The sequence below is a fragment of the Siniperca chuatsi genome, linkage group LG11, assembly GCF_020085105.1.
Source record: "Siniperca chuatsi isolate FFG_IHB_CAS linkage group LG11, ASM2008510v1, whole genome shotgun sequence".
In the NCBI taxonomy this organism is placed as follows: domain Eukaryota; kingdom Metazoa; phylum Chordata; class Actinopteri; order Centrarchiformes; family Sinipercidae; genus Siniperca; species Siniperca chuatsi.
In genome coordinates, this window is record NC_058052.1 from 29,834,233 (window position 1) to 29,855,687 (window position 21,455).

The following is a 21,455-nucleotide window of genomic DNA, read 5'->3' on the forward strand; positions in this document are numbered from 1 at the left end:
GTGTGTCTCTGTGTGTCTCTGTGTCTCTGTGTCTCTGTGTCTGTGTCTCTGTGTCTCTGTGTGTCTCTGTGTCTGTGTCTCTGTCTCTCTGTCTCTCTGTATCTCTGTGTCTCTGTCTCTCTGTGTCTGTGTCTCTGTGTCTGTGTCTCTGTGTCTCTGTGTGTCTCTGTCTCTCTGTGTGTCTGTGTGTCTCTGTGTCTCTTTGTGTCTGTGTGTCTCTGTGTCTCTGTGTGTCTCTGTGTCTGTGTCTCTGTCTCTCTGTGTGTCTCTGTGTCTGTGTGTCTGTGTGTCTCTGTGTGTCTCTGTGTCTCTGTGTCTCTGTGTCTGTGTCTCTGTGTCTCTGTGTGTGTCTGTGTCTCTGTCTCTCTGTCTCTCTGTATCTCTGTGTCTCTGTCTCTCTGTGTCTGTGTCTCTGTGTCTGTGTCTCTGTGTCTCTGTGTCTCTGTCTCTCCGGCTGAGGGGCGACTGAGGGGCGACTGAGGCGCGACGGCTGAGGGGCGGCTGAGGCGGCGACTGAGGCGACTCCTGAGGGCGACTGAGGCGACTGAGGACGACTGAGGGGCGACTGAGGGGCGACTGAGGGGCGACTGAGGGGCGAGAGCGACTGGCGACTGAGGGCGGCTGAGGCGGCTGAGGGCGACTGAGGGGCGACTGAGGCGACTGAGGGGCGACTGAGGCGGCTCCTGAGGGACGACTGAGGCGGCTGAGGGGCGACTGAGGGGACGACTGAGGGGCGACTGAGGCGAGAGGGCGACTGAGGGCGACTCCTGGGCGGCTGAGGGCGACTGAGGCGACGGAGGCGACTGAGGGGGCGACTGAGGGGCGACTGAGGGGCGACTGAGGGGCGGCTGAGGGGCTGAGGCGGCTGAGGGGCCGACTGAGGCGGCTGAGGGCTGACTGAGGGACGCGACTGAGGGCCACTGGCGGACTGAGGGCGACTGAGGCGACTGAGGACGCCACTGAGGCGGCGAGGGCGACTGAGGCGGCTGAGGGGCGACTGAGGGCGGGCGGCTTGGAGGCGGCTGAGGCGACTGAGGGCGGCGACTGAGGGGCGACTGAGGGCGGCTGAGGGACGACTGAGGGGCGGCTGAGGGCGACTGAGGCGGCGACTGAGGATCGACTGAGGGGCGACTGAGAGGGCGGGAGGGCGGCTGGGGCGACTGAGGGGCGACTGAGGCGGCTGAGGGGCGACTGAGGCGAGCGACTGAGGCGACTGAGGGGCGACCAACCTCCTGGATCACCGCTGAGGCGGCTGAGGGCGACTGAGGCGCTCACTGAGAGGGCGGCTGAGGGGCCACTGAGGGGCGGCTGAGGGGCGCACTGAGGGCGACTGAGGGGCGACTGAGGGCGGCTGAGGGCGACTGAGGGGCGACTGAGGGGCGACTGAGGCGACTGAGGGCGACTGAGGCGCGACTGAGGCGACTGAGGGGCGACTGAGGGACGGCTGAGGACGACTGAGGCGCGCACTGAGGGCGACTGAGGGGCGGCTGAGGGCGACTGAGGACGACTGAGGACGACTGAGGGGCGACTGAGGGGCGACTGAGGCGACTGAGGACTGCGACTGAGGCGACTGAGGGCGGCTGAGGGCGGCTGAGGGGCGACTGAGGGGCGACTGAGGGCGGCGACTGAGGGAGGGGCACTGAGGGGCGACTGAGGGACTGACGACTGAGGACGGCTGAGGCGACTGAGGCGACTGAGGCGACTGAGGGGCGACTCCTGGACCGGCTGAGGCGGACTGAGGGCACTGAGGGCTAACTGGCGACTGAGGGGCGACTGAGGGACGACTGAGGCGGCGAAGGAGGCTGAGGGACTAATTGAGGCGGCTTGAGGGGCGACTGAGGGCGACTGAGGGACTGACTGAGGGGCGACTGAGGGGCGACTGAGGGGCGACTGAGGCGACTGAGGCGGCTGAGGCGACTGAGACTGATCGACTGAGGGGGGCGACTGAGGGGGCTCCTGGGCGACTGAGGGGCGACTGAGGGGCCACTGAGGGGGCGACTGAGGGCGACTGAGGGGCACTGAGGGACCACTGAGGGACGACTGAGGGCGACTGAGGGCGACTGGAGGGACGACTGAGGCGACTGAGGGCGACTGAGGGGCGACTGAGGGCGACTGAGGGGCCCACTGAGGGCGACTGAGGGCGACTGAGGGCGACTGAGGCGACTGAGGGGAGGGGCGGCTGAGGCGACTGAGGGCGCGAGAGGGGCGGCTGAGGGCGGCGACTGAGGGGCGACTGAGGGCGGCTGAGGGCGGCTGAGGACGACTGAGGGCGACGAGGGCGACTGAGGGGGCGGCTGAATCGGCGAGGGCGACTGAGGGGCGGCGACTGAGGCGACCGAGAGGGACGACTGAGGACGGCGACTGAGGGCGACTGAGGGCGACTGAGGCGACCACTGAGGGCTCCACTGAGGGGCGACACTGAGGGCGGCTGAGGGGCGACTCCTGGGCGACTGAGGGGCCACTGAGGGGCACTGAGGGACGACTGAGGGGCGGCTGAGGGGCCACTGAGGCTGAGGCAGGGAGGCTGAGGGGCGACTGAGGGGCGACTGAGGGGCTGACGGCTGAGGGGCGACACTGAGGGGCCCACTGAGAGGGCGACTGAGGGGCGGATTGAGGGACTCGACTGAGGGGCGACTGAGGGACGACTGAGGGGCGACTGAGGGACGACTGAGGGGCGACTGAGGGGCGACTGAGGGGCGACTGAGGGGCGACTGAGGGACGACTGAGGGACGACTGAGGGGCGACTGAGGGACGACTGAGGGGCGACTGAGGGACGACTGAGGGGCGACTGAGGGGCGACTGAGGGACGACTGAGGGCGACTGAGGGGCGACTGAGGGGAGGGCGACTGAGGGTCGACTGAGGGACGACTGAGGGACGACTGAGGGGCTGAGGGGCGGCTGAGGCGACTGAGGGCGACTGACTGAGGGGCGACTGAGGGCGACTGAGGGCGACTGAGGGGCGACTGAGGACGACTGAGGACCGACTGAGGGGCGGCTGAGGGCGACTGAGGACGACTGAGGGACGACTGAGGGGCGGCTGAGGCGAGGGGCGACTGAGGCGACTGAGGGGCGACTGAGGGGCGACTGAGGGACGACTGAGGGGCGACTGAGGGACGACTGAGGGACGACTGAGGGGCGACTGAGGGGCGACTGAGGGGCGACTGAGGGACGACTGAGGGACGACTGAGGGGCGACTGAGGGGCGACTGAGGGGCTGAGGCACTGAGGGATCGACTGAGGACGACTGAGGGGCGACTGAGGGACTGAGGGCCACTGAGGCGACTGAGGGACCGACTGAGGGGCGACTGAGGGACCCACTGAGGACGACTGAGGGGCGACTGAGGGGCGACTGAGGGGACTGACTGCTGGGGCGACTGAGGGACGACTGAGGGCGACTGAGGGCGACTGAGGGCAGACTGAGGGGCTGAGGGGCCACTGAGGACGGCTGAGGGGCGACTGAGGGGCGACTGAGGGGCGACTGAGGGCGACTGAGGGGCGACTGAGGGGCACTGACTGACTGAGGCGGCTGAGGGGCGACTGAGGGGCGACTGAGGGGCGACTGAGGGCGGCTGAGGGGCGACTGAGGGGCGACTGAGGGGCGACTGAGGGCGACTGAGGGGCGACGGCCACTGAGGGCGACTGAGGGGGCGAGGGAGGGACGGCGACTGAGGGACGACTGAGGGACGACTGAGGGGCGACTGAGGGCGACTGAGGGCGACTGAGGGCGACTGAGGACGACTGAGGGACGACTGAGGGACGACTGAGGGGCGACTGAGGGCGACTGAGGCGACTGAGGGGCGGCACTGAGGCTGAGGCGACTGAGGGACGACTGAGGGGCGGCTGAGGGACGACTGAGGGGCGACTGAGGGGCGACTGAGGGGCGACTGAGGGCTGACTGAGGGCGACTGAGGGGCGACTGAGGACGGGCGACTGAGGCGACACCGTCTTGTTTTGAAGTATTATACGTACTGAAACGGAGACACTCACGAATCCGTGGTTTGCAGAAATACAATGGCAACATTTACAGTGCGGTGATGATGAAGCTGCACTTCCTGACACTGACGAACAGCTGATGTTCGTGTGTGTGTGTGTGTGTGTGTGTGTGTGTGTGTGTGTGTGTCTGTGTGTGTGTGTGTGTATGTGTGTGTGTGTGTGTGTGTGTGTGTCTGTGTGTGTGTGTGTGTGTGTGTGTGTGTGTGTGTGTGTGTGTGTGTGTGTGTGTGTGTGTGTGTGTGTGTGTGTGTGTGTGTGTGTGTGTGTGTGTGTGTGTGTGTGTGTGTGTGTGTGTGTGTGTGTGTGTGTGTGTGTGTGTGTGTGTGTGTGTGTGTGTGTGTGTGTGTGTGTGTGTGTGTGTGTGTGTGTGTGTGTGTGTGTGTGTGTGTGTGTGTGTGTGTGTGTGTGTGTGTGTGTGTGTGTGTGTGTGTGTGTGTGTGTGTGTGTGTGTGTGTGTGTGTGTGTGTGTGTGTGTGTGTGTGTGTGTGTGTGTGTGTGTGTGTGTGTGTGTGTGTGTGTGTGTGTGTGTGTGTGTGTGTGTGTGTGTGTGTGTGTGTGTGTGTGTGTGTGTGTGTGTGTGTGTGTGTGTGTGTGTGTGTGTGTGTATGTGTGTGTGTGTGTGTGTGTGTGTGTGTGTGTGTGTGTGTGTGTGTGTGTGTGTGTGTGTGTGTGTGTGTGTGTGTGTGTGTGTGTGTGTGTGTGTGTGTGTGTGTGTGTGTGTGTGTGTGTGTGTGTGTGTGTGTGTGTGTGTGTGTGTGTGTGTGTGTGTGTGTGTGTGTGTGTGTGTGTGTGTGTGTGTGTGTGTGTGTGTGTGTGTGTGTGTGTGTGTGTGTGTAGGGTGCACGATAACTCGCAGGCTAACGCTGTGATGCAGCAGGCCGCCGTCATCCTGCAGGTGGAGGAGTCCATGCCTCTGCTCCGCCGTTTCTATGACAACCAGTACATCGCCAACCACTGCGCGCCACTGGCCGACGCCTACGAAGATGACATCACAACAAACCCCCGTTACCATGGCGAGATGGGCCGCATCACTGCGGAGATCAAAGTGTGTGAAGAAAAAAAAAGAGTCTGTTTTTATTTAAAGTTTAAAGTTTAGGAAGTAAAGATGTGTCTCTGTTCCTCTGTCTGTCTCTGTGTCTCTGTGTGTCTCTGTGTCTCTTTGTCTGTGTCTCTGTGTCTCTGTGTCTCTGTGTGTCTCTGTGTCTCTTTCTCTGTGTCTCTGTGTCTCTGTGTGTCTCTGTGTCTCTGTGTGTCTCTGTGTCTCTTTGTCTGTGTCTCTGTCTCTCTGTGTCTCTGTGTCTCTGTGTCTCTTTGTCTGTGTCTCTGTGTCTCTGTGTGTCTCTGTGTCTCTGTGTCTCTTTGTCTGTGTCTCTGTGTCTCTGTGTCTCTGTGTGTCTCTGTGTCTCTGTGTCTGTGTCTCTGTCTCTCTGTGTCTCTGTGTCTCTGTGTCTCTGTCTCTCTGTATCTCTGTGTCTCTGTCTCTCTGTGTCTGTGTCTCTGTCTCTCTGTGTCTGTATCTCTGTGTCTCTCTGTGTCTCTGTGTGTCTCTGTGTCTCTGTGTGTCTCTGTGTCTGTGTCTCTGTGTCTCTGTCTCTCTGTGTCTCTGTGTCTCTGTGTCTCTGTCTCTCTGTATCTCTGTGTCTCTGTGTCTCTGTGTGTCTCTGTGTCTGTGTCTCTGTGTGTCTCTGTGTCTCTGTATCTCTGTGTCTCTGTCTCTCTGTGTCTGTGTCTCTGTGTCTCTGTGTCTCTGTATCTCTGTGTCTCTGTGTCTCTTTGTCTGTGTCTCTGTGTCTGTGTCTCTGTGTGTCTCTGTGTCTCTGTGTGTCTGTGTGTCTCTGTGTCTGTGTGTGTCTGTGTCTCTGTGTGTCTCTGTGTCTGTGTCTCTGTGTCTCTGTCTCTCTGTATCTCTGTGTCTGTGTGTCTGTGTGTCTGTGTCTCTGTGTGTCTCTGTGTCTGTGTCTCTGTGTCTCTGTCTCTCTGTATCTCTGTGTCTCTGTGTGTCCTGTAGGAGACCCTGGATCAGTTCCTGGTCCTGCAGAGAGACGTGGGGACAGTCGGAGCTTCTGGGTGAGAATCACAGAAACGTTTAGTTTCGTGAAGCATCTGGAAAACATGGAGTCTCTTTGTGGACGCGAGGCGTTTCTCAAAAGAACGGACTCGCAAGGTCACGAGCACGCAGGACGCTGTTGCAGTCTGAGACGATGCGGTCTTGCTGGCATTGCGGAATAAGTTCTGTAACCACAGCCGTACACTAACATTATCTATTATCTATCTATAGTAATAAAGCAGCGACGCCACGAGTCAGCGGTGTCGTGATTCAAGTTAAACGTTACAGAATCACTGTGTAAGGACAGAATAAACAAATGTCTCTCAGCTGGGGGCCTAGCTTTCCTCTGCCGGACTGGGACCGGTCCGCGACCCGGACTGACCCGGACTGAGGTCCGTGAGTCCGTGAGCCAGATGCCCCTGCAGGCGCTTGTGGAGCTTCTGAACTCCGGAAACGTTGAGCACATTTTCAGTTCTGGGATATTTGTGCTGTCAAGTTCATACAAGTTACCGACCGCTGATCCGCGGTAAAATGGGCGTCGAGAACGCTTTTTAATTTGAACCGTTCTTGGCGAAATGCGAACTTTTGTTTTTGACAGTACTTTGGCCGCAAAAGATGACGTTTCACGAGAACAGACAAGAACGCAGACTGAGAAAAGCCCGTGATCTATATCTAATATCTAAAACATCTCCATATGATACTGTCAGACATGTGTCTTCTTGTTCAGACTCAGCCAGCAGTCAACGTCTCAGCTAACAGGTGAGTCACAGGTGAGTCACAGGTGAGTCACAGGTGATGGATCTTCTTCCTCCATCGTCGTCATCAGAAACTATTAAAACTCATCATTGAGCCGCTCTGCTGCACTGGGTGACATGTTCCTCCATCACCACGAACACACACACTGTAGTTTATTCTGCCTCCGCCCCACACACACCGTCCTGCTGCCCCAAACACTCACTACAGCACCACATGTGGATTCATCCGGTCTGAGTCTGGACATGAAGGGTCAGGGATTAATGACTGTAACAGAAATATAGAACAGCAGCAGATTTATACATTATTTAAATTAGGAACATAAATATTATAAATGCTCTCAGCTTCCTGATTGGTCCAAATCTGTGATTGTGAGTGAACTGGTGGTCTTAGTATTTATTGTTCTCTCTACCAGAGTCCAGACAGACCCGAGCCAGGACCACAACCTTCAGGACCAGGAGCTTCGGGACCAGAACCTGCAGAACCAGGAGATTCAGAACCAGGAGCTTTGGGACCAGAACCTGCAGAGCCAGGAGCTTCAGGCTATCCGAGCAGAGCTGAAGCAGCTCCGGACTCTGGTCCAGCAGCTGGTTCAGAACAGGACGGACTCAGGTTAACAGATCTGAGTCTGAGAGGAGATCAAACCTGACTGATCTGTGAGGACCAGAACCTGATCACACCAGACCAGATCAGAAGAGGGGCAGTGAGAACGCCGTAGTTCTCCGTAGACTTTAAATAAAATGAAATAATTGGTTTGAAGAAGTAATGTGAATGTTTTGGAGGTTCGAACACATCAGTGAGCTGTGATTCACTGGCTGCGCTTCAGAATGGAAATGTTCCTATATTCATATCCTGTTTGTTGTTATTGTATTATTCTGTTTCATCTTCGCCCTCTGTGGTCTGCTGGATTCAAAACCTTTGATTGAGTTGATATGGAACATTAAACAGATGAGTGGGGATGGTGGGAAAACGATGAGATAACAAGTCTAATTATGACTTCATCACGAAGAGCTTTTCATCTTTATTATATATTTGGTTTTTCTTTAATTGGCGGAAGTGGCCTTCCACATGTTTGTGCCACCGCCGGCCCCGCCCCCTCTGTTCCTCCGCCCCGCCCCCTCAGCTGTTGATGATTTCCGGTTCCGGGTTCTTCTTCTTCCAGCAGCCACAGAGCAGAGGGAGGAAAGATGGCGGCGGCCCAGTCCGACAGAGACCCAACGTCCGCTTTATGTTCTGAATTCCTGAATTTCTCCGCCAAAGACACCGCGTCGGTAAGCGGCTCCTCGAGCTGTCAGCCCCGCTGACTCTCACCTGTGCTGTCACCGCGTCACACTGACGTGTTTCACCTGCTGAGCGACGTGTTTGGTGGTTAATCTGCCTCCGGCTCGGCTTGTTTTTCAGCCCCGCTCGGCTACACGGAGCTAATGCTAATGCTAATAGCTGCGCTGCTCGCAGTGATCTGTAAAACATCTGGATGTGAGATTAAAGCTGTCAGAAACAGCTGCTGTGCGTCTATCAGCCCGAGCTCACAGCTTAAACACACCTGTTGGCTTTATTCAATCACACCTGCATGTTTTTACCTGTCAGAACTGTTTCTGAACGCTTATTTAACATTAAAACCCACCTTCAGACTTATCGACACTTTATTTAGCCGTTTTTGACCAAACATGGAGAATAAATGACATGGACAGGTGATACTGATGCACCGAAAGTTTCGGAGAGAAGAAGCTCTGTGAAAAGGCAGGTGAGGTACAGACACACCTGTACGACAGGTGACAGTTTTGTATAACACCGGGCAGCTGTTAGCTTGCTGCTTCATAGAATATTATTTATTAGCTTCACAGCAGACAGGTAACAACATTTCTACATGATACACCTGTTGTCAGGTGTTGAAGAGCTCGGGCTGTGACGCATTTTGGTGTAATCTGACCTGTCATCATCATTGTTATTGTTATTGTTATTATTGTTATTAATTTAGACAGTAGACCTGAGACAGTCTACTGGATGTTATGAGTATAAAAAGATATAATCTTCCATCATGTTATAACTTCACAACTTTATTTATATAAACTGTGATGCAGAAATTCAGTTGAGAAGAAGAATGTAAATCCAATTAAATTTATACATTTATCTAAATCATCATTATTATTATTATCATTATTGTTTATATAAATCAGGGCACGTCAATGCAAACACCTGCAAACCCAATATTAGCAAAACCAGCCCCACCTATAACCATCTGCTCGGGTGTGTTCCAGGACAGCAGCTGGTTATGTGACAATGCTAACTTAGCAGTGTTAGCAATGTTAGCTCAGTGATAGCAGGGTCTTAGCTCAGTGTTAGCTCAGTGATAGCTGGGTGTTAGCTCAGTGTTAGTTCAGCGTTAGCTCGGTGTTAGCTCAGCGTTAGCTGGGTGTCAGCTGGTTGTTAGCTCGATGTGAGCTAACTGTTAGCTGGGTGTTAGCTCGGTGTGAGCTCAGTGTTAGCTGGGTGTTAGCTCAGTGTTAGCTCGGTGTTAGCTGGGTGTTAGCTCAGTGTTACCAGGATGTTAGCTCGGTGTTAGCTCAGTGTTAGCAGGGCGTTAGCTCGGTGTGAGCTCAGTGTTAGCTGGGTGTTAGCTCAGTGTTAGCAGGGCATTAGCTCAGTGTTAGCAGGGTGTTAGCTGGGCGTTAGCTCAGCGTTAGCTGGGCGTGAGCTCACTGTTAGCTGGGTGTTAGCTCGGTGTGAGCTCAGTGTTAGCTCGGTGTGAGCTCAGTGTTAGCAGGGTGTTAGCTCGGTGTTAGCTGGGTGTTAGCTTGGTGTTAGCTCAGTGTTAGCTGGGCGTTAGCTCGGTGTGAGCTCAGTGTTAGCTGGGTGTTAGCTGGGCGTTAGCTCAGCGTTAGCTGGGTGTTAGCTGGGTGTTAGCTCGGTGTTAGCTGGGCGTTAGCTCGGCGTTAGCTCGGTGTTAGCTGGGCGTTAGCTGGGTGTTAGCTCTGTGTTAGCTCGGTGTTAGCTGGGTGTTAGCTGGGCGTTAGCTCAGCGTTAGCTGGGTGTTAGCTGGGTGTTAGCTCGGTGTTAGCTGGGCGTTAGCTCAGCGTTAGCTCGGTGTTAGCTGGGCGTTAGCTGGGTGTTAGCTCTGTGTTAGCTCAGCGTTAGCTGGGTGTTAGCTCGGTGTTAGCTGGGCGTTAGCTCAGCGTTAGCTCGGTGTTAGCTGGGCGTTAGCTGGGTGTTAGCTCTGTGTTAGCTCGGTGTTAGCTGGGTGTTAGCTGGTCGTTAGCTCAGCGTTAGCTGGGTGTTAGCTGGGCGTTAGCTGGGTGTCAGGTAGTGTCAGGTCAGTGTGTCACTGAGCCTCAGCAGAAAACACGAACTAACTGTGACAGTCAGATCAACCTGCTGATGATCACTGACTGCAGACTGCTGGGGTTTCCAAAGGCTTCTATGCTACAGTACAGGTGTAGTACATACAGTAGTACATACAGAAGTACATACAGTACGGGAGTAGTACGGGAGTACTACATACAGTACAGGAGTAGTACATACAGTACGGGAGTAGTACAGGAGTACTACATACAGTACAGGAGTACTACGTACAGTACAGGAGTAGTACAGGTGTACTACGTACAGTACAGGAGTAGTACATACAGTACAGGAGTAGTACAGGTGTACTACGTACAGTACAGGTGTAGTACATACAGTACGGGAGTAGTACAGGAGTACTACGTACAGTACAGGAGTAGTACATACAGTAGTACATACAGTAGTACATACAGTACAGGAGTAGTACAGGTGTAGTACATACAGTACAGGAGTAGTACAGGAGTACTACGTACAGTACATACAGTAGTACATACAGTAGTACATACAGTAGTACATACAGTACAGGAGTAGTACAGGTGTAGTACATACAGTACAGGAGTAGTACAGGAGTACTACGTACAGTACAGGAGTAGTACATACAGTAGTACGTACAGTACAGGAGTAGTACATACAGTACGGGTGTAGTACAGGTGTACTACGTACAGTACGGGATTAGTACATACAGTACGGGAGTAGTACAGGTGTACTACATACAGTACAGGTGTACTACGTACAGTACGGGAGTAGTACAGGTGTACTACATACAGTACAGGTGTACTACGTACAGTACGGGAGTAGTACAGGTGTACTACGTACAGTACAGGAGTACTACATACAGTACAGGTGTACTACGTACAGTACGGGTTATATGGAGGTGTTCAGTGTGCGCAGTCGTCTCATGTTCGGTGTTGCTGACAGTTTGTGATCAACACGTGTTAGAAAAGCAGCTTTCAGTAGTTCAGTTTCTGACTCTGGACCAGTTCAGAAGGTTTTGCAGAGTCACTTTAAACTGAAACTGACCTGACTCCTCCCCCCCCAGCGGTGGCTGCCGGCGGCCGACCTGCAGCAGGAGGTGTACCGTCACCTGGCCGTGTACGTACCCAGAATCCTTTGCCTGGGTCCCAGCGGGGGCAGCAGCAGGGAGGAGCAGAGGGAGGAGCAGAGGGAGGAGCTGGCCTGTCAGCTGCTCCTCCTGGCTCCTCTGGAGTGGCTCCTGCTGGGGGAGGAGCCGGCCACCGGCCTGGCGCTCCTGCAGGAGAAGAACCAGCCTTCACCACTGTGCGGACACGTGTTCAAGGTGGGAGAGCCCACCTACTCCTGCAGGTAACACACACACACAGGTAACACACACACACACACACACACACACACACACACACACAGGTAACACACACACACACACACACACACACACACACTCTTCCGCTGCAGAAGCTGCCTGAGAATCCTGCTGTTTCTAAGTTTCCTTCAGTCTCACAGTGATCCAGAGACAGCTGTCTGTCCGTCCACGGGTCCACTGCAGACAGGAGCTGCTGACTGCTGGTTCGGCTGCTCTGATGGGACAGACTGACTGCATGTGAACACAGACGGGCTCACAGACGGGCTAACAGACGGGCTAACAGGCGGGCTAACAGACGGGCTAACGTTCAGGCTAACGTTCAGGCTAACAGACGGGCTGACAGACGGGTTGACAGGCGGGCTAACAGGCGGGCTAACGTTCAGGCTAACAGGCGGGCTAACGACAGACGGGCTGACAGGCGGGGCTAACAGGCGGGCTGACAGACAGGCTCAGGCTAACAGGCGGGCTGAAGGCGGGCTAACATACGGGCTAACAGGGGGCTGACAGACGGGCTGACAGGCGGGCTAACAGGCGGGCTAACGTTCAGGCTAACAGGCGGGCTAACGTTCAGGCTAACAGACGGGCTGACAGACGGGCTAACAGACGGGCTAACAGACGGGCTGACAGACAGGCTAACAGACGGGCTAACAGACGGGCTGACAGACGGGCTAACATACGGGCTAACAGACGGGCTGACAGACGGGCTAACATACGGGCTAACAGACGGGCTGACAGACGGGCTGACAGACGGGCTAACAGACGGGCTGACAGACGGGCTAACATACGGGCTAACAGACGGGCTGACAGACGGGCTAACAGACGTGTCTGTAGAGAGAACAGCAGTACCGACCTGCAGCTGACATCACAGCTGACCATCTGATGCTCTCGCTCTCCTGACGGCTTTAATTCTGTCTGCCGTCATGTTGGTTCCCAAACTGGCCAATATGTTTGTATTAGCATGTTAGCCTGTTAGCCTGTTAGCATGTTAGCCTGTTAGCATGTTAGCCTGTTAGCAGCAACATGTTTCAGATTTCACTCTGAGCTGCTAAAATGCAGCAGAAGGAAAAAACTCAGAGATCCACTTTAAAATACGAGGACGGGGTTTAAAGTTCACAGGGAATATGTATACACACAGGTAACAAACACACCTTCTCCTGCAGGTGATAAACACACACACACACTGTTCAGGTATTAACCAATTTCTGTGTGGGTGTTTAGGGAGTGTGCAGCTGACCCGACCTGTGTTCTGTGCATGCAGTGCTTCTTGGGCAGCGTTCACAAAGAGCATCGATACAGGGTGAGTACACACACACAGGTAACACACACACACACAGGTAACACACACACAGGTAACACACACACAGGTAACACACACACACACAGGTAACACACACAGGTAACACACACACAGGTAACACACACACACGCACCAGCTGGTTGATGTGACACACTGCAGGTGACCCCGCCCACCACTCAGGTGGATGATGTCACAGAGCTGACACAGGAACAGCTGCTGTTTACCTGCTCAGGTGTCATACAGAGCTAACACTGTTCCCTGTGCTGTTATTTACTGCTGACTGAAATGTGTATTTATGCTGTTTTAGAAGATCTGTGATTTTAATGTTTTTGAGACGGTCAGTCCTAAAACCTGAACGTGTCTGTAGTCTTTAAACCGGGACGTACCTTTAGTCCTAAAACCCGGAAGTGTCTGTGGTCCTGGACCTGAATCTGGTTAAACCCGGGCTGCGGTCGAAACGTCGAGGAAGGATAAAGGAGAATTCATCAGGACTCAGGAAACGACCCCGCGGCGCTGAGAGAATCCGACCGCACTGACACCAGGCGACGGCGGCAGGCGACGGCGGCGGCAGGCGACGGCGGATGTTATTGCCGTGGGGAAACTACAGTGCTCCGAAGATGGACTACAGAAAGCGCATCTTATTTCGCCGTTCTTACCGTGTTGCTTCCTGCAGGCTATATACTCGTGGACGATGCTGGAAGTCAGTCGCAGCTGGGCGCCGAGAGTCAGTCTCTGGAATTACTTCTTACTAAATGGCGCGCGAGATTCTTAAAATTCTTTTGAATGGCCAATAAAACTTATATCGAACAGGTTTTAACAACACTTTGAGAGCGTTTACACGACAGCAGACGGCAAACGTGAACACCAACATATCGAATGTCAGAGCAGCCACAGGAACTGATGCATGAGCACTGAAAGGAGATGAAGAGGGAGAAACGGCGGCTGGACGGGGCGAGAGAAGCGACCCGCGACAGGTTCGTCATAGTTTATAACAACGCAGCGCAGCGAGGAGACGAGCGTCTGTCTCCGGTCTGCAGAGTCCACGTCACTGCTAAACCTCAGAAGAGACGCATCGTGTTTTCTGTCCGTATTCACGCGATCTCTCTCTGAGTCTGCTTTACGTGAACGGCCAAACGGTGCGCCGCTTTCAATGTTGTCGCAGCAAGGAATCGTGGGACGGCATGACCTCCTTTCCTAAAGGACGGCCCAGTGTGTCCTTAGCGTTTAGAGCGCCAGGGAGCAGGAAGTGATGCTGCTGCTCTGAGGTCAAAGGTCGATCAGGTTCCAGTTCCAGTTCTGTTGAGGGAAAGCATTATGTCAGTGACTGTCCCCACGGGGATAGTGAAACTAAAGTGAGTGTGTGTGTTGTAGATGACCACGTCAGGAGGTGGAGGTTTCTGTGACTGCGGAGATGCTGAAGCCTGGAAGAAGGGTCCTTGCTGCCAGAAACACACACCTGCAGCCAACAACAGAGACACAGAGGAGGTGGGACAGCTACCGGTCTGTCTCTCTGTCTGTCTCCCTGTCTCTCTACCTGTCTGCCTGTCTCTCTGTCTGTCTCTCTACCTGCCTGCCTGTCTCCCTGTCTGTCTCTCTACCTGCCTGTCTGTCTCCCTGTCTGTCTCTCTACCTGCCTGCCTGTCTCCCTGTCTGTCTCTCTGCCTGCCTGTCTCTCTACCTGCCTGTCTGTCTCTCTCCCTGTCTCTCTACCTGCCTGTCTGTCTCCCTGTCTCTCTACCTGTCTGCCTGTCTGTCTCTCTGCCTGCCTGTCTGTCTCTCTGTCAGTGCCTTGCTGCAGTATTTTCACTCTGTACTGTTTGTCCCTCCAGGATCCTGTAGCTCAGCTTCCAGCTGATATGGTTGCCCGTGGTTACAGCATCTTCTCCATCATCCTGAAGTATGCTGTGGACATGCTGACCTGGGATCAGGAGGACCAGCTACCTGCGGGACTGGAGCCACCGTAAGACATGTTCCGCTGTATCAGCTGATCCATTATGGTTCAGTATCCAGTCCTGATCCGTATCAGAAGGACTGTGATGTGAGTTGAAGCGGGGGTGAAGCGGGGGGATGTTGCGGAGGTGAAGCGGGGGGATGTTGCGGAGGTGAAGCGGGGGGATGTTGCGGAGGTGAAGCGGGGAGGAAAAGATGACAAAACGTTCCAAATCTTCATCAGTGTTAAATCAAAAATTATCAAAATCTTCACAAACAAGATCTGTACATTTTTGAAACATCTGAGACTGTTAAAAGTATTTTACTCATGTTAAACAGTGTGTGCCTTTAAGTCATCAGGATGCTGTTTGTTCAGGTTGCAGCCTGTAGGGGGCGCTAGCAGCACATTATACTGTTATTATACTGTTATACTGCTGTACTGATACTGTGTGTGTGTGTGTGTGTGTGTTCAGGGAGAGAGGAGACACCTACTACTGCATGTTGTTTAATGATGAAGTCCACACGTATGAACAGGTGATCTACACTCTGCGGAAAGCCGTCAGCTGCAGCCAGAAAGAAGCTGTCAGCTTCGCCACCAGTGTGGACAGAGACGTCAGTACTCTCATATTATACACATTTTATACACATCACTCATTATACGCATGTTATATTCACATTTTCTACACCACTGTCATTATACACACACGTTGCACTGTTACATACGCTGTTACTGATGTAGCCGGTTAGTTCACCTGCAGCAACACAGGTGAAGTTAACAGGAAGAAATCAGTTCAGTCAGATCAACCCAGAGTGGAGCAGGAAGTTAGAAACATAATGAGGAGGTCCATGTTATCAGTTGAAAGGTCCAGGTGATGTTTACCCGCTGTCTGTCTGTCTGTCTGTGCAGGGCAGGAAGTCAGTTCGATACGGAGATTTCCAGTTCTGTGAACAGGCCAAGTCTGTTATAGTGGTGAGTGTCTGCCTCCACACTAACCTGGCCACTAACCTGGCCACTAACCTGGTCACAAACCTGGCCACTGACCTGGTCACTGACCTGGCTACTAACCTGGTCACTGACCTGGCTACTAACCTGGTCACTAACCTGGCTACTAACCTGGTCACTAACCTGGCCACTAACCTGGCCACTAACCTGGTCACTAACCTGGCTACTAACTTGGCTACTAACTTGGCCACTAACCTGGCCACTAACCTGGTCACTAACCTGGCTACTAACCTGGCTACTAACCTGGCTACTAACCTGGCCACTAACCTGGCTACTAACCTGGCTACTAACCTGGTCACTGACCTGGCCACTGACCTGGTCACTAACCTGGCTACTAACCTGGTCACTGACCTGGCTACTAACCTGGCCACTAACCTGGCCACTAACTTGGCCACTAACTTGGCCACTAACCTGGTCACTAACCTGGCTACTAACCTGGTCACTAACCTGGTCACTAACCTGGCTACTAACCTGGTCACTAACCTGGTCACTAACCTGGCTACTAACCTGGCTACTAACCTGGTCACTAACCTGGCTACTAACCTGGTCACTAACCTGGCTACTAACCTGGCTACTAACCTGCCTTTTCCTTTACTTGAGCTGCTAAAACAGTTAATATTATATTCACACGAATGTCTCAACTGAGGATCGTCACGCTGTAAAGTGAATATTATTTTATGAACATTTATTTATAGTTTTGGTTTTAATAATTTAATAAAGATCTATTGTAAAAAACAACAAGCCCCCCTCTAAGGAAAAACAAACAAGACAAAACAGCGTTACCACCTGACATAAGAGATATTTGCACAAGATGGCGTCGTACGGTAGACGTAAGAGTCTCAACCTCACCTCAAGCCTGCAAAGCTTCACCAAGTTCACAATCCTCCACGAATGTAGGGCGGGGCTCCAGACCTCGCCGACAGGTGGCTGCTTTCTCTTCACTGTGTGTGAATGTGTCGCTGTGTGAGCCGCGGCCAACAGAAGGACTTTTTACATCGTCCCAGCTCGAGAGATGGAGCGCGTCGCTTGTAATCGACATAAATCAGTCCTTTTCTTCTGTTTGCTGTTGAATGTACAAATGAAGAATCCAAAGTTCAGGGCAAGCAGCGGCTGGATTTACATTTTATCATTTCGTTCAAACGTCTGTACCTCAGAAGGATTCCATATGCGGTGAAATAAGGTGGCTTTTTGTACATTGCAAAGAAAGAACATTATTAATGAGCGTGTGGGCGCTGAAGTCTGGACGTCTGGATTCAGTTTGCTATTATTGTCTTGTTTGTGTGGTTGAATTCACTTTAACCCCCCCCCCCCCCCTCAGAGGAACACCAGCCGTCAGTCCAAGCCTCTCAGGGTTGAGGTGATGCACTCGTCTGTTGTCGCTCATCAGTGTTTCGCTCTGAGGGCTCTCAGCTGGTTGGGACAGGTCATTCAGTACTCTGGTAGGTCTGGACTTCATTACCCAGAATACCTCTGTGTGTGTGCCGGTGCTGCTGCCTGCTGTGAGTGTTCACATGTTGTGTTTCAGACGGTCTGAGGAGGATCCTGTGTCAGGTCGGCCTGCAGAGCGGTCCTGAGGGAGAGAACTCCTCGCTGGTCGACCAGCTGATGCTCAACGACTCCAAGATGTGGAAAGGTAACAACACTCACCTCAGCTGTTATTTATTTATGTGTGTATATATTTATTTAAATAATATCTCTGTGCTGTTTCATGTAACGCACCTGTCTCTCTCTGCTGTAGGAGCGAGGAACATCTACCACCAGCTGCTGATGAACAGCCTCCTCATGGACCTCAAATACAAGAAGTTATTTGCCATCCAGTTTGCCAAGGTAACACACCTGATCAGCACACCTGATCCAGCACACCTGATCCAACACACCTGATCAACACACCTGATCAACACACCTGATCCAGCACACCTGATCCAACACACCTGATCCCGCACACCTGATCAGCACACCTGATCCCGCACACCTGATCCCGCACACCTGATCCCGCACACCTGATCCCGCACACCTGATCCAGCACACCTGATCCAACACACCTGATCCAACACACCTGATCAGCACACCTGATCCAACACACCTGATCCCGCACACCTGATCCCGCACACCTGATCCAGCACACCTGATCCAACACACCTGATCCCGCACACCTGATCCCGCACACCTGATCCCGCACACCTGATCCCGCACACCTGATCCAGCACACTTGATCCAGCACACCTGATCCAACACACCTGATCCCGCACACCTGATCCAGCACACCTGATCCCGCACACCTGATCCAGCACACCTGATCCCGCACACCTGATCCAGCACACCTGATCCAACACACCTGATCCAACACACCTGATCAGCACACCTGATCCAACACACCTGATCCAACACACCTGATCCCGCACACCTGATCCAGCACACCTGATCCCGCACACCTGATCCCGCACACCTGATCCAGCACACCTGATCCAGCACACCTGATCCCGCACACCTGATCCAGCACACCTGATCCAACACACCTGATCCAACACACCTGATCAGCACACCTGATCCAACACACCTGATCCAACACACCTGATCCCGCACACCTGATCCCGCACACCTGATCCAACACACCTGATCCCGCACACCTGATCCCGCACACCTGATCCAACACACCTGATCCAACACACCTGATCAGCACACCTGATCCAACACACCTGATCCAACACACCTGATCCAACACACCTGATCAGCACACCTGATCCAACACACCTGATCCAACACACCTGATCCCGCACACCTGATCCCGCACACCTGATCCCGCACACCTGATCCCGCACACCTGATCCAGCACACCTGATCCAGCACACCTGATCCCGCACAAGAGTTCACAAAGATCTGAGTCCTCCTGAATAAGTTTCCTCTGAGGAACGCTTCACAAAGCTGCTGAGAGAAGACAAGGATGATGTCATCATGACATCATGTTTCATTAGTGTCTGTGTGTGAGTGTCTGTGTGTGTGAGTGTGTGTGAGTGTGTGTCTGTGTGTGTGTGTGAGTGTGAGTGTGTGTGTGTGAGTGTCTGTCTGTGTGTCTGTGTGTGTGAGTGTGTGTGTGTGTGTGTGTGTGTGTGTCTGTCTGTGTGTGTGTGTGTGTGTGTGTGTGTGTGTGTGTGTGTGTGAGTGTGTTGGGACGGATCCAGTGAGTCAATTCATTTATGAAACATGATGTCATCACGATGTCATTATGATGACTCTGTAAAATGTTTCTGTGTCAAACATGTTGTTTAGGTTGAAGAACAAGATTTTATTGATCGGCAGCCACAAACCGACCAGCTGCTTTCAAAGGTTTTTCATCTTTCGATCACATCACATGATCTTCATCAGAGTTTTTTTGGACTTTTAATCCAACTTGAACACGAAATCCTTAGAGTTCAGGAAATCTGCTGAGGAAGATCATGTGATAAGAACGAAAGCTCCAGGACAGATACTAAGTGGCGTTACTAATGTGTCAAGGGCCCCGTGTCCCGATGACGATCAATCGTAGAAGTTAAGAGCGTTGGTAGAAGAAGACGAGCTGAACTTCAGTCTGTAAACCGGAGTCCTGCTCTGACTCTGCCCCAGTGCATGCTGGGTGTTCGACAGGCGGTCAGCAGGGGTCAGCGTGCGGTGCTGAAAGTTCCCGTGTGAGTCCTGCTGTCTGCTGGTCCGACCCTGTTGTCTGGGTTACCTGTCGGTGGCGATGCGACTGTTAAAGCTGATGATTCACCTGATTGTGTTAATGCTCGTGAACGCAGCGCGTTGTTGTCGCCGCTGAGCGTGTCTCGTCGGCCGCAGATTAGCCTCCGATCCCTGAGAGCAGCAGGCTGTGACATCATCAGGTCACCTGCAGCGGGAAGTGACATCATCGGGTCACCTGCAGCTGCTCTCAGACAGATGATCCAGAGGCAGAGAGCAGCATGTGCAGTCTGTTTCACCAGGTGATCAACAGGACAGGAAAGCAGGAAAAACAGATTTCTGTTGCACAAAGTTATAATTCTAGTATTTCCGTTTTTTCTTGTGAATTACCTGAAACATTTATTTCTTCAGAACTCTTAAAATTATTCAGATAAATCAACGAAAATCCCTCTTGGGCTGAACTGGTCACAGTCGGTAGACAGTAACAGTGACGAGGTAGAAGGTTAACACAAATCGCTGCTTAGTGTAGTTTCAGTCACAGGAGGAAACAGTGCATTCGTTGGGGACTATTTTCAGCGGCGGATTAATCCACCTTGGTGCTCTAGTGAGTGTTTGTTCAGATCTGAGTGAGTCCTGACTCTGAGACGGAGACCTCACCTCTCTCTCCACGCCCCCTTCAGGACTCACAGTTTGAAAAGCTCTGGGTTAAAGTATCTGCAGTGAAGAGAGGGTTCAGGTTAAACTCTGGAAACATCGAGATGTTTGATTCCGGACTGAGCGTATCGGGGTCTGTTGTTGATATTGGGGTTTGGGTGGTTGTGGTTGGGCGGGGTCGGCCCGGCAGCAGCGACCTCTGACCCAGAGGTGAAATGTCGTCCCCCCTCTAGAACTACAGACGCCTCCAGACAGATTTTATGGAGGACGACCATGAGCGAGTGGTGTCAGTGACCTCACTGTCTGTTCAGCTCTTCACTGTCCCGACCATGGTGAGTACTCCTCCTCCTCCTCCTCTGCACCTCCACACACCTGTCTCTCTCTCTGCCTGTCTCTCTCTCCTGCTGGTAGAGTTATGAACGCTTGCAGTGCGACTACGTGAGAGACGACCACGACCGTGAGTTCTCCATCACAGACCTGTCAGTACAAATATTCACCGTCCCGTCGCTGGTGAGTTCAGTCTGACTGTTTGTGTTGGAGGTGAGAAATGTTCCACATTACTGAAACTACAGCTGCTTTCACCTCTTTCAGTTTTCTTCCTACTTCCAGTTATGTTCCTCTTAAAGTCTCTCATTAGTTTCAAATATTGATGTGTTGCACATGTTCTTTTCCAGAATAACCAGGACAAGACTTTATTTCATGTGAATAGTTGCAGTCAAGGTTTATAATTGATTATATAAACATGCATTTTATTAGAACTGTGAAGATCAAATATGACAGTAACACTCATTAACAGGAACACAACTAATCAGTGACATCTGTGAGGTTTCATCAATGTGTATCATCTGCAAATCAAATAAAAAAAAAAATAAAACCTCACATATGTCCACCTCCTACAAGCAATAATGGGCCCAGCACTGAGCCTTGAGGAACACCGTAAGTAACCTGTAATAAGTGATCTGAACATATTGATACCTATTTTCCTGGCAGCTACTCAACCAGCAGTGTGCAACCCTTCTCAAGCCACAGCCAATAGTATCTAAGGCTTTTCAAGAAATACTCCTGTTTTATTATTTTCTGTTGCAGTTAATTCCTCTTCAAGCTGAAGTAGTTCTTCCAGTTTTAAAACCGTATTGCTGGTTTTTTTTGCACATATTATGAAATTATTTTGTCATGTGTGTATGTTGCAGGCCCGGATGCTGATGGTGGAGGAGAACCTGATGACGACCATCATCAGGACCTTTGTGGATCACCTCCGTCACAGAGACCTGCAGGGACGCTTCCAGTTCGACCGCTACACCGCCCAGCAGGCCTTCAAGTTCGGACGAGTCCAGAGCCTCATCGGAGACCTCAAGTTAGGACCAGTTACATACCAGTTTATATATCAGTTACATTAGTAACAATGTGTACTTGTTACACCATTTATTCACCAGTTATATACTGCTTATATG

General features: G+C 52.7%; 2 protein-coding genes across 6 annotated transcripts in view; both read left to right on the top strand.

Moving 5' to 3' along the window:
- si:ch73-193i2.2 overlaps positions 1-7,755 on the top strand; it is a 27,479-nt gene extending 19,724 nt beyond the window's left edge. For 3 of the 4 annotated variants that reach the window (XM_044213541.1, XM_044213543.1, XM_044213542.1), the window contains 3 exons: positions 4,830-5,037; positions 6,001-6,059; positions 7,208-7,755. In XM_044213541.1, the coding sequence (XP_044069476.1) occupies positions 4,830-5,037; positions 6,001-6,059; positions 7,208-7,409 (469 nt within the window). In that variant the 3' untranslated portion in view covers positions 7,410-7,755. Of the gene's footprint in view, positions 1-4,829; positions 5,038-6,000; positions 6,799-7,207 lie in introns of all 4 variants that reach the window. The other variant, XR_006379817.1, reaches the window with a different exon arrangement.
- An 88-nt stretch (positions 7,756-7,843) lies between these two features.
- The window catches only part of ubr2 (ubiquitin protein ligase E3 component n-recognin 2), a 44,989-nt gene continuing 31,377 nt past the window's right edge, over positions 7,844-21,455 (top strand). The window contains exons 1-12 of one of the 2 annotated variants that reach the window (XM_044213553.1): positions 7,844-8,063; positions 11,168-11,451; positions 12,686-12,764; positions 14,136-14,249; positions 14,594-14,724; positions 15,167-15,305; positions 15,601-15,663; positions 17,015-17,135; positions 17,222-17,329; positions 17,435-17,523; positions 20,238-20,336; positions 21,195-21,358. In XM_044213553.1, the coding sequence (XP_044069488.1) occupies positions 7,980-8,063; positions 11,168-11,451; positions 12,686-12,764; positions 14,136-14,249; positions 14,594-14,724; positions 15,167-15,305; positions 15,601-15,663; positions 17,015-17,135; positions 17,222-17,329; positions 17,435-17,523; positions 20,238-20,336; positions 21,195-21,358 (1,475 nt within the window). In that variant the 5' untranslated portion in view covers positions 7,844-7,979. Of the gene's footprint in view, positions 8,064-11,167; positions 11,452-12,685; positions 12,765-14,135; positions 14,250-14,593; positions 14,725-15,166; positions 15,306-15,600; positions 15,664-17,014; positions 17,136-17,221; positions 17,330-17,434; positions 17,524-20,237; positions 20,337-20,415; positions 21,359-21,455 lie in introns of those variants that run through there. The other variant, XM_044213552.1, reaches the window with a different exon arrangement.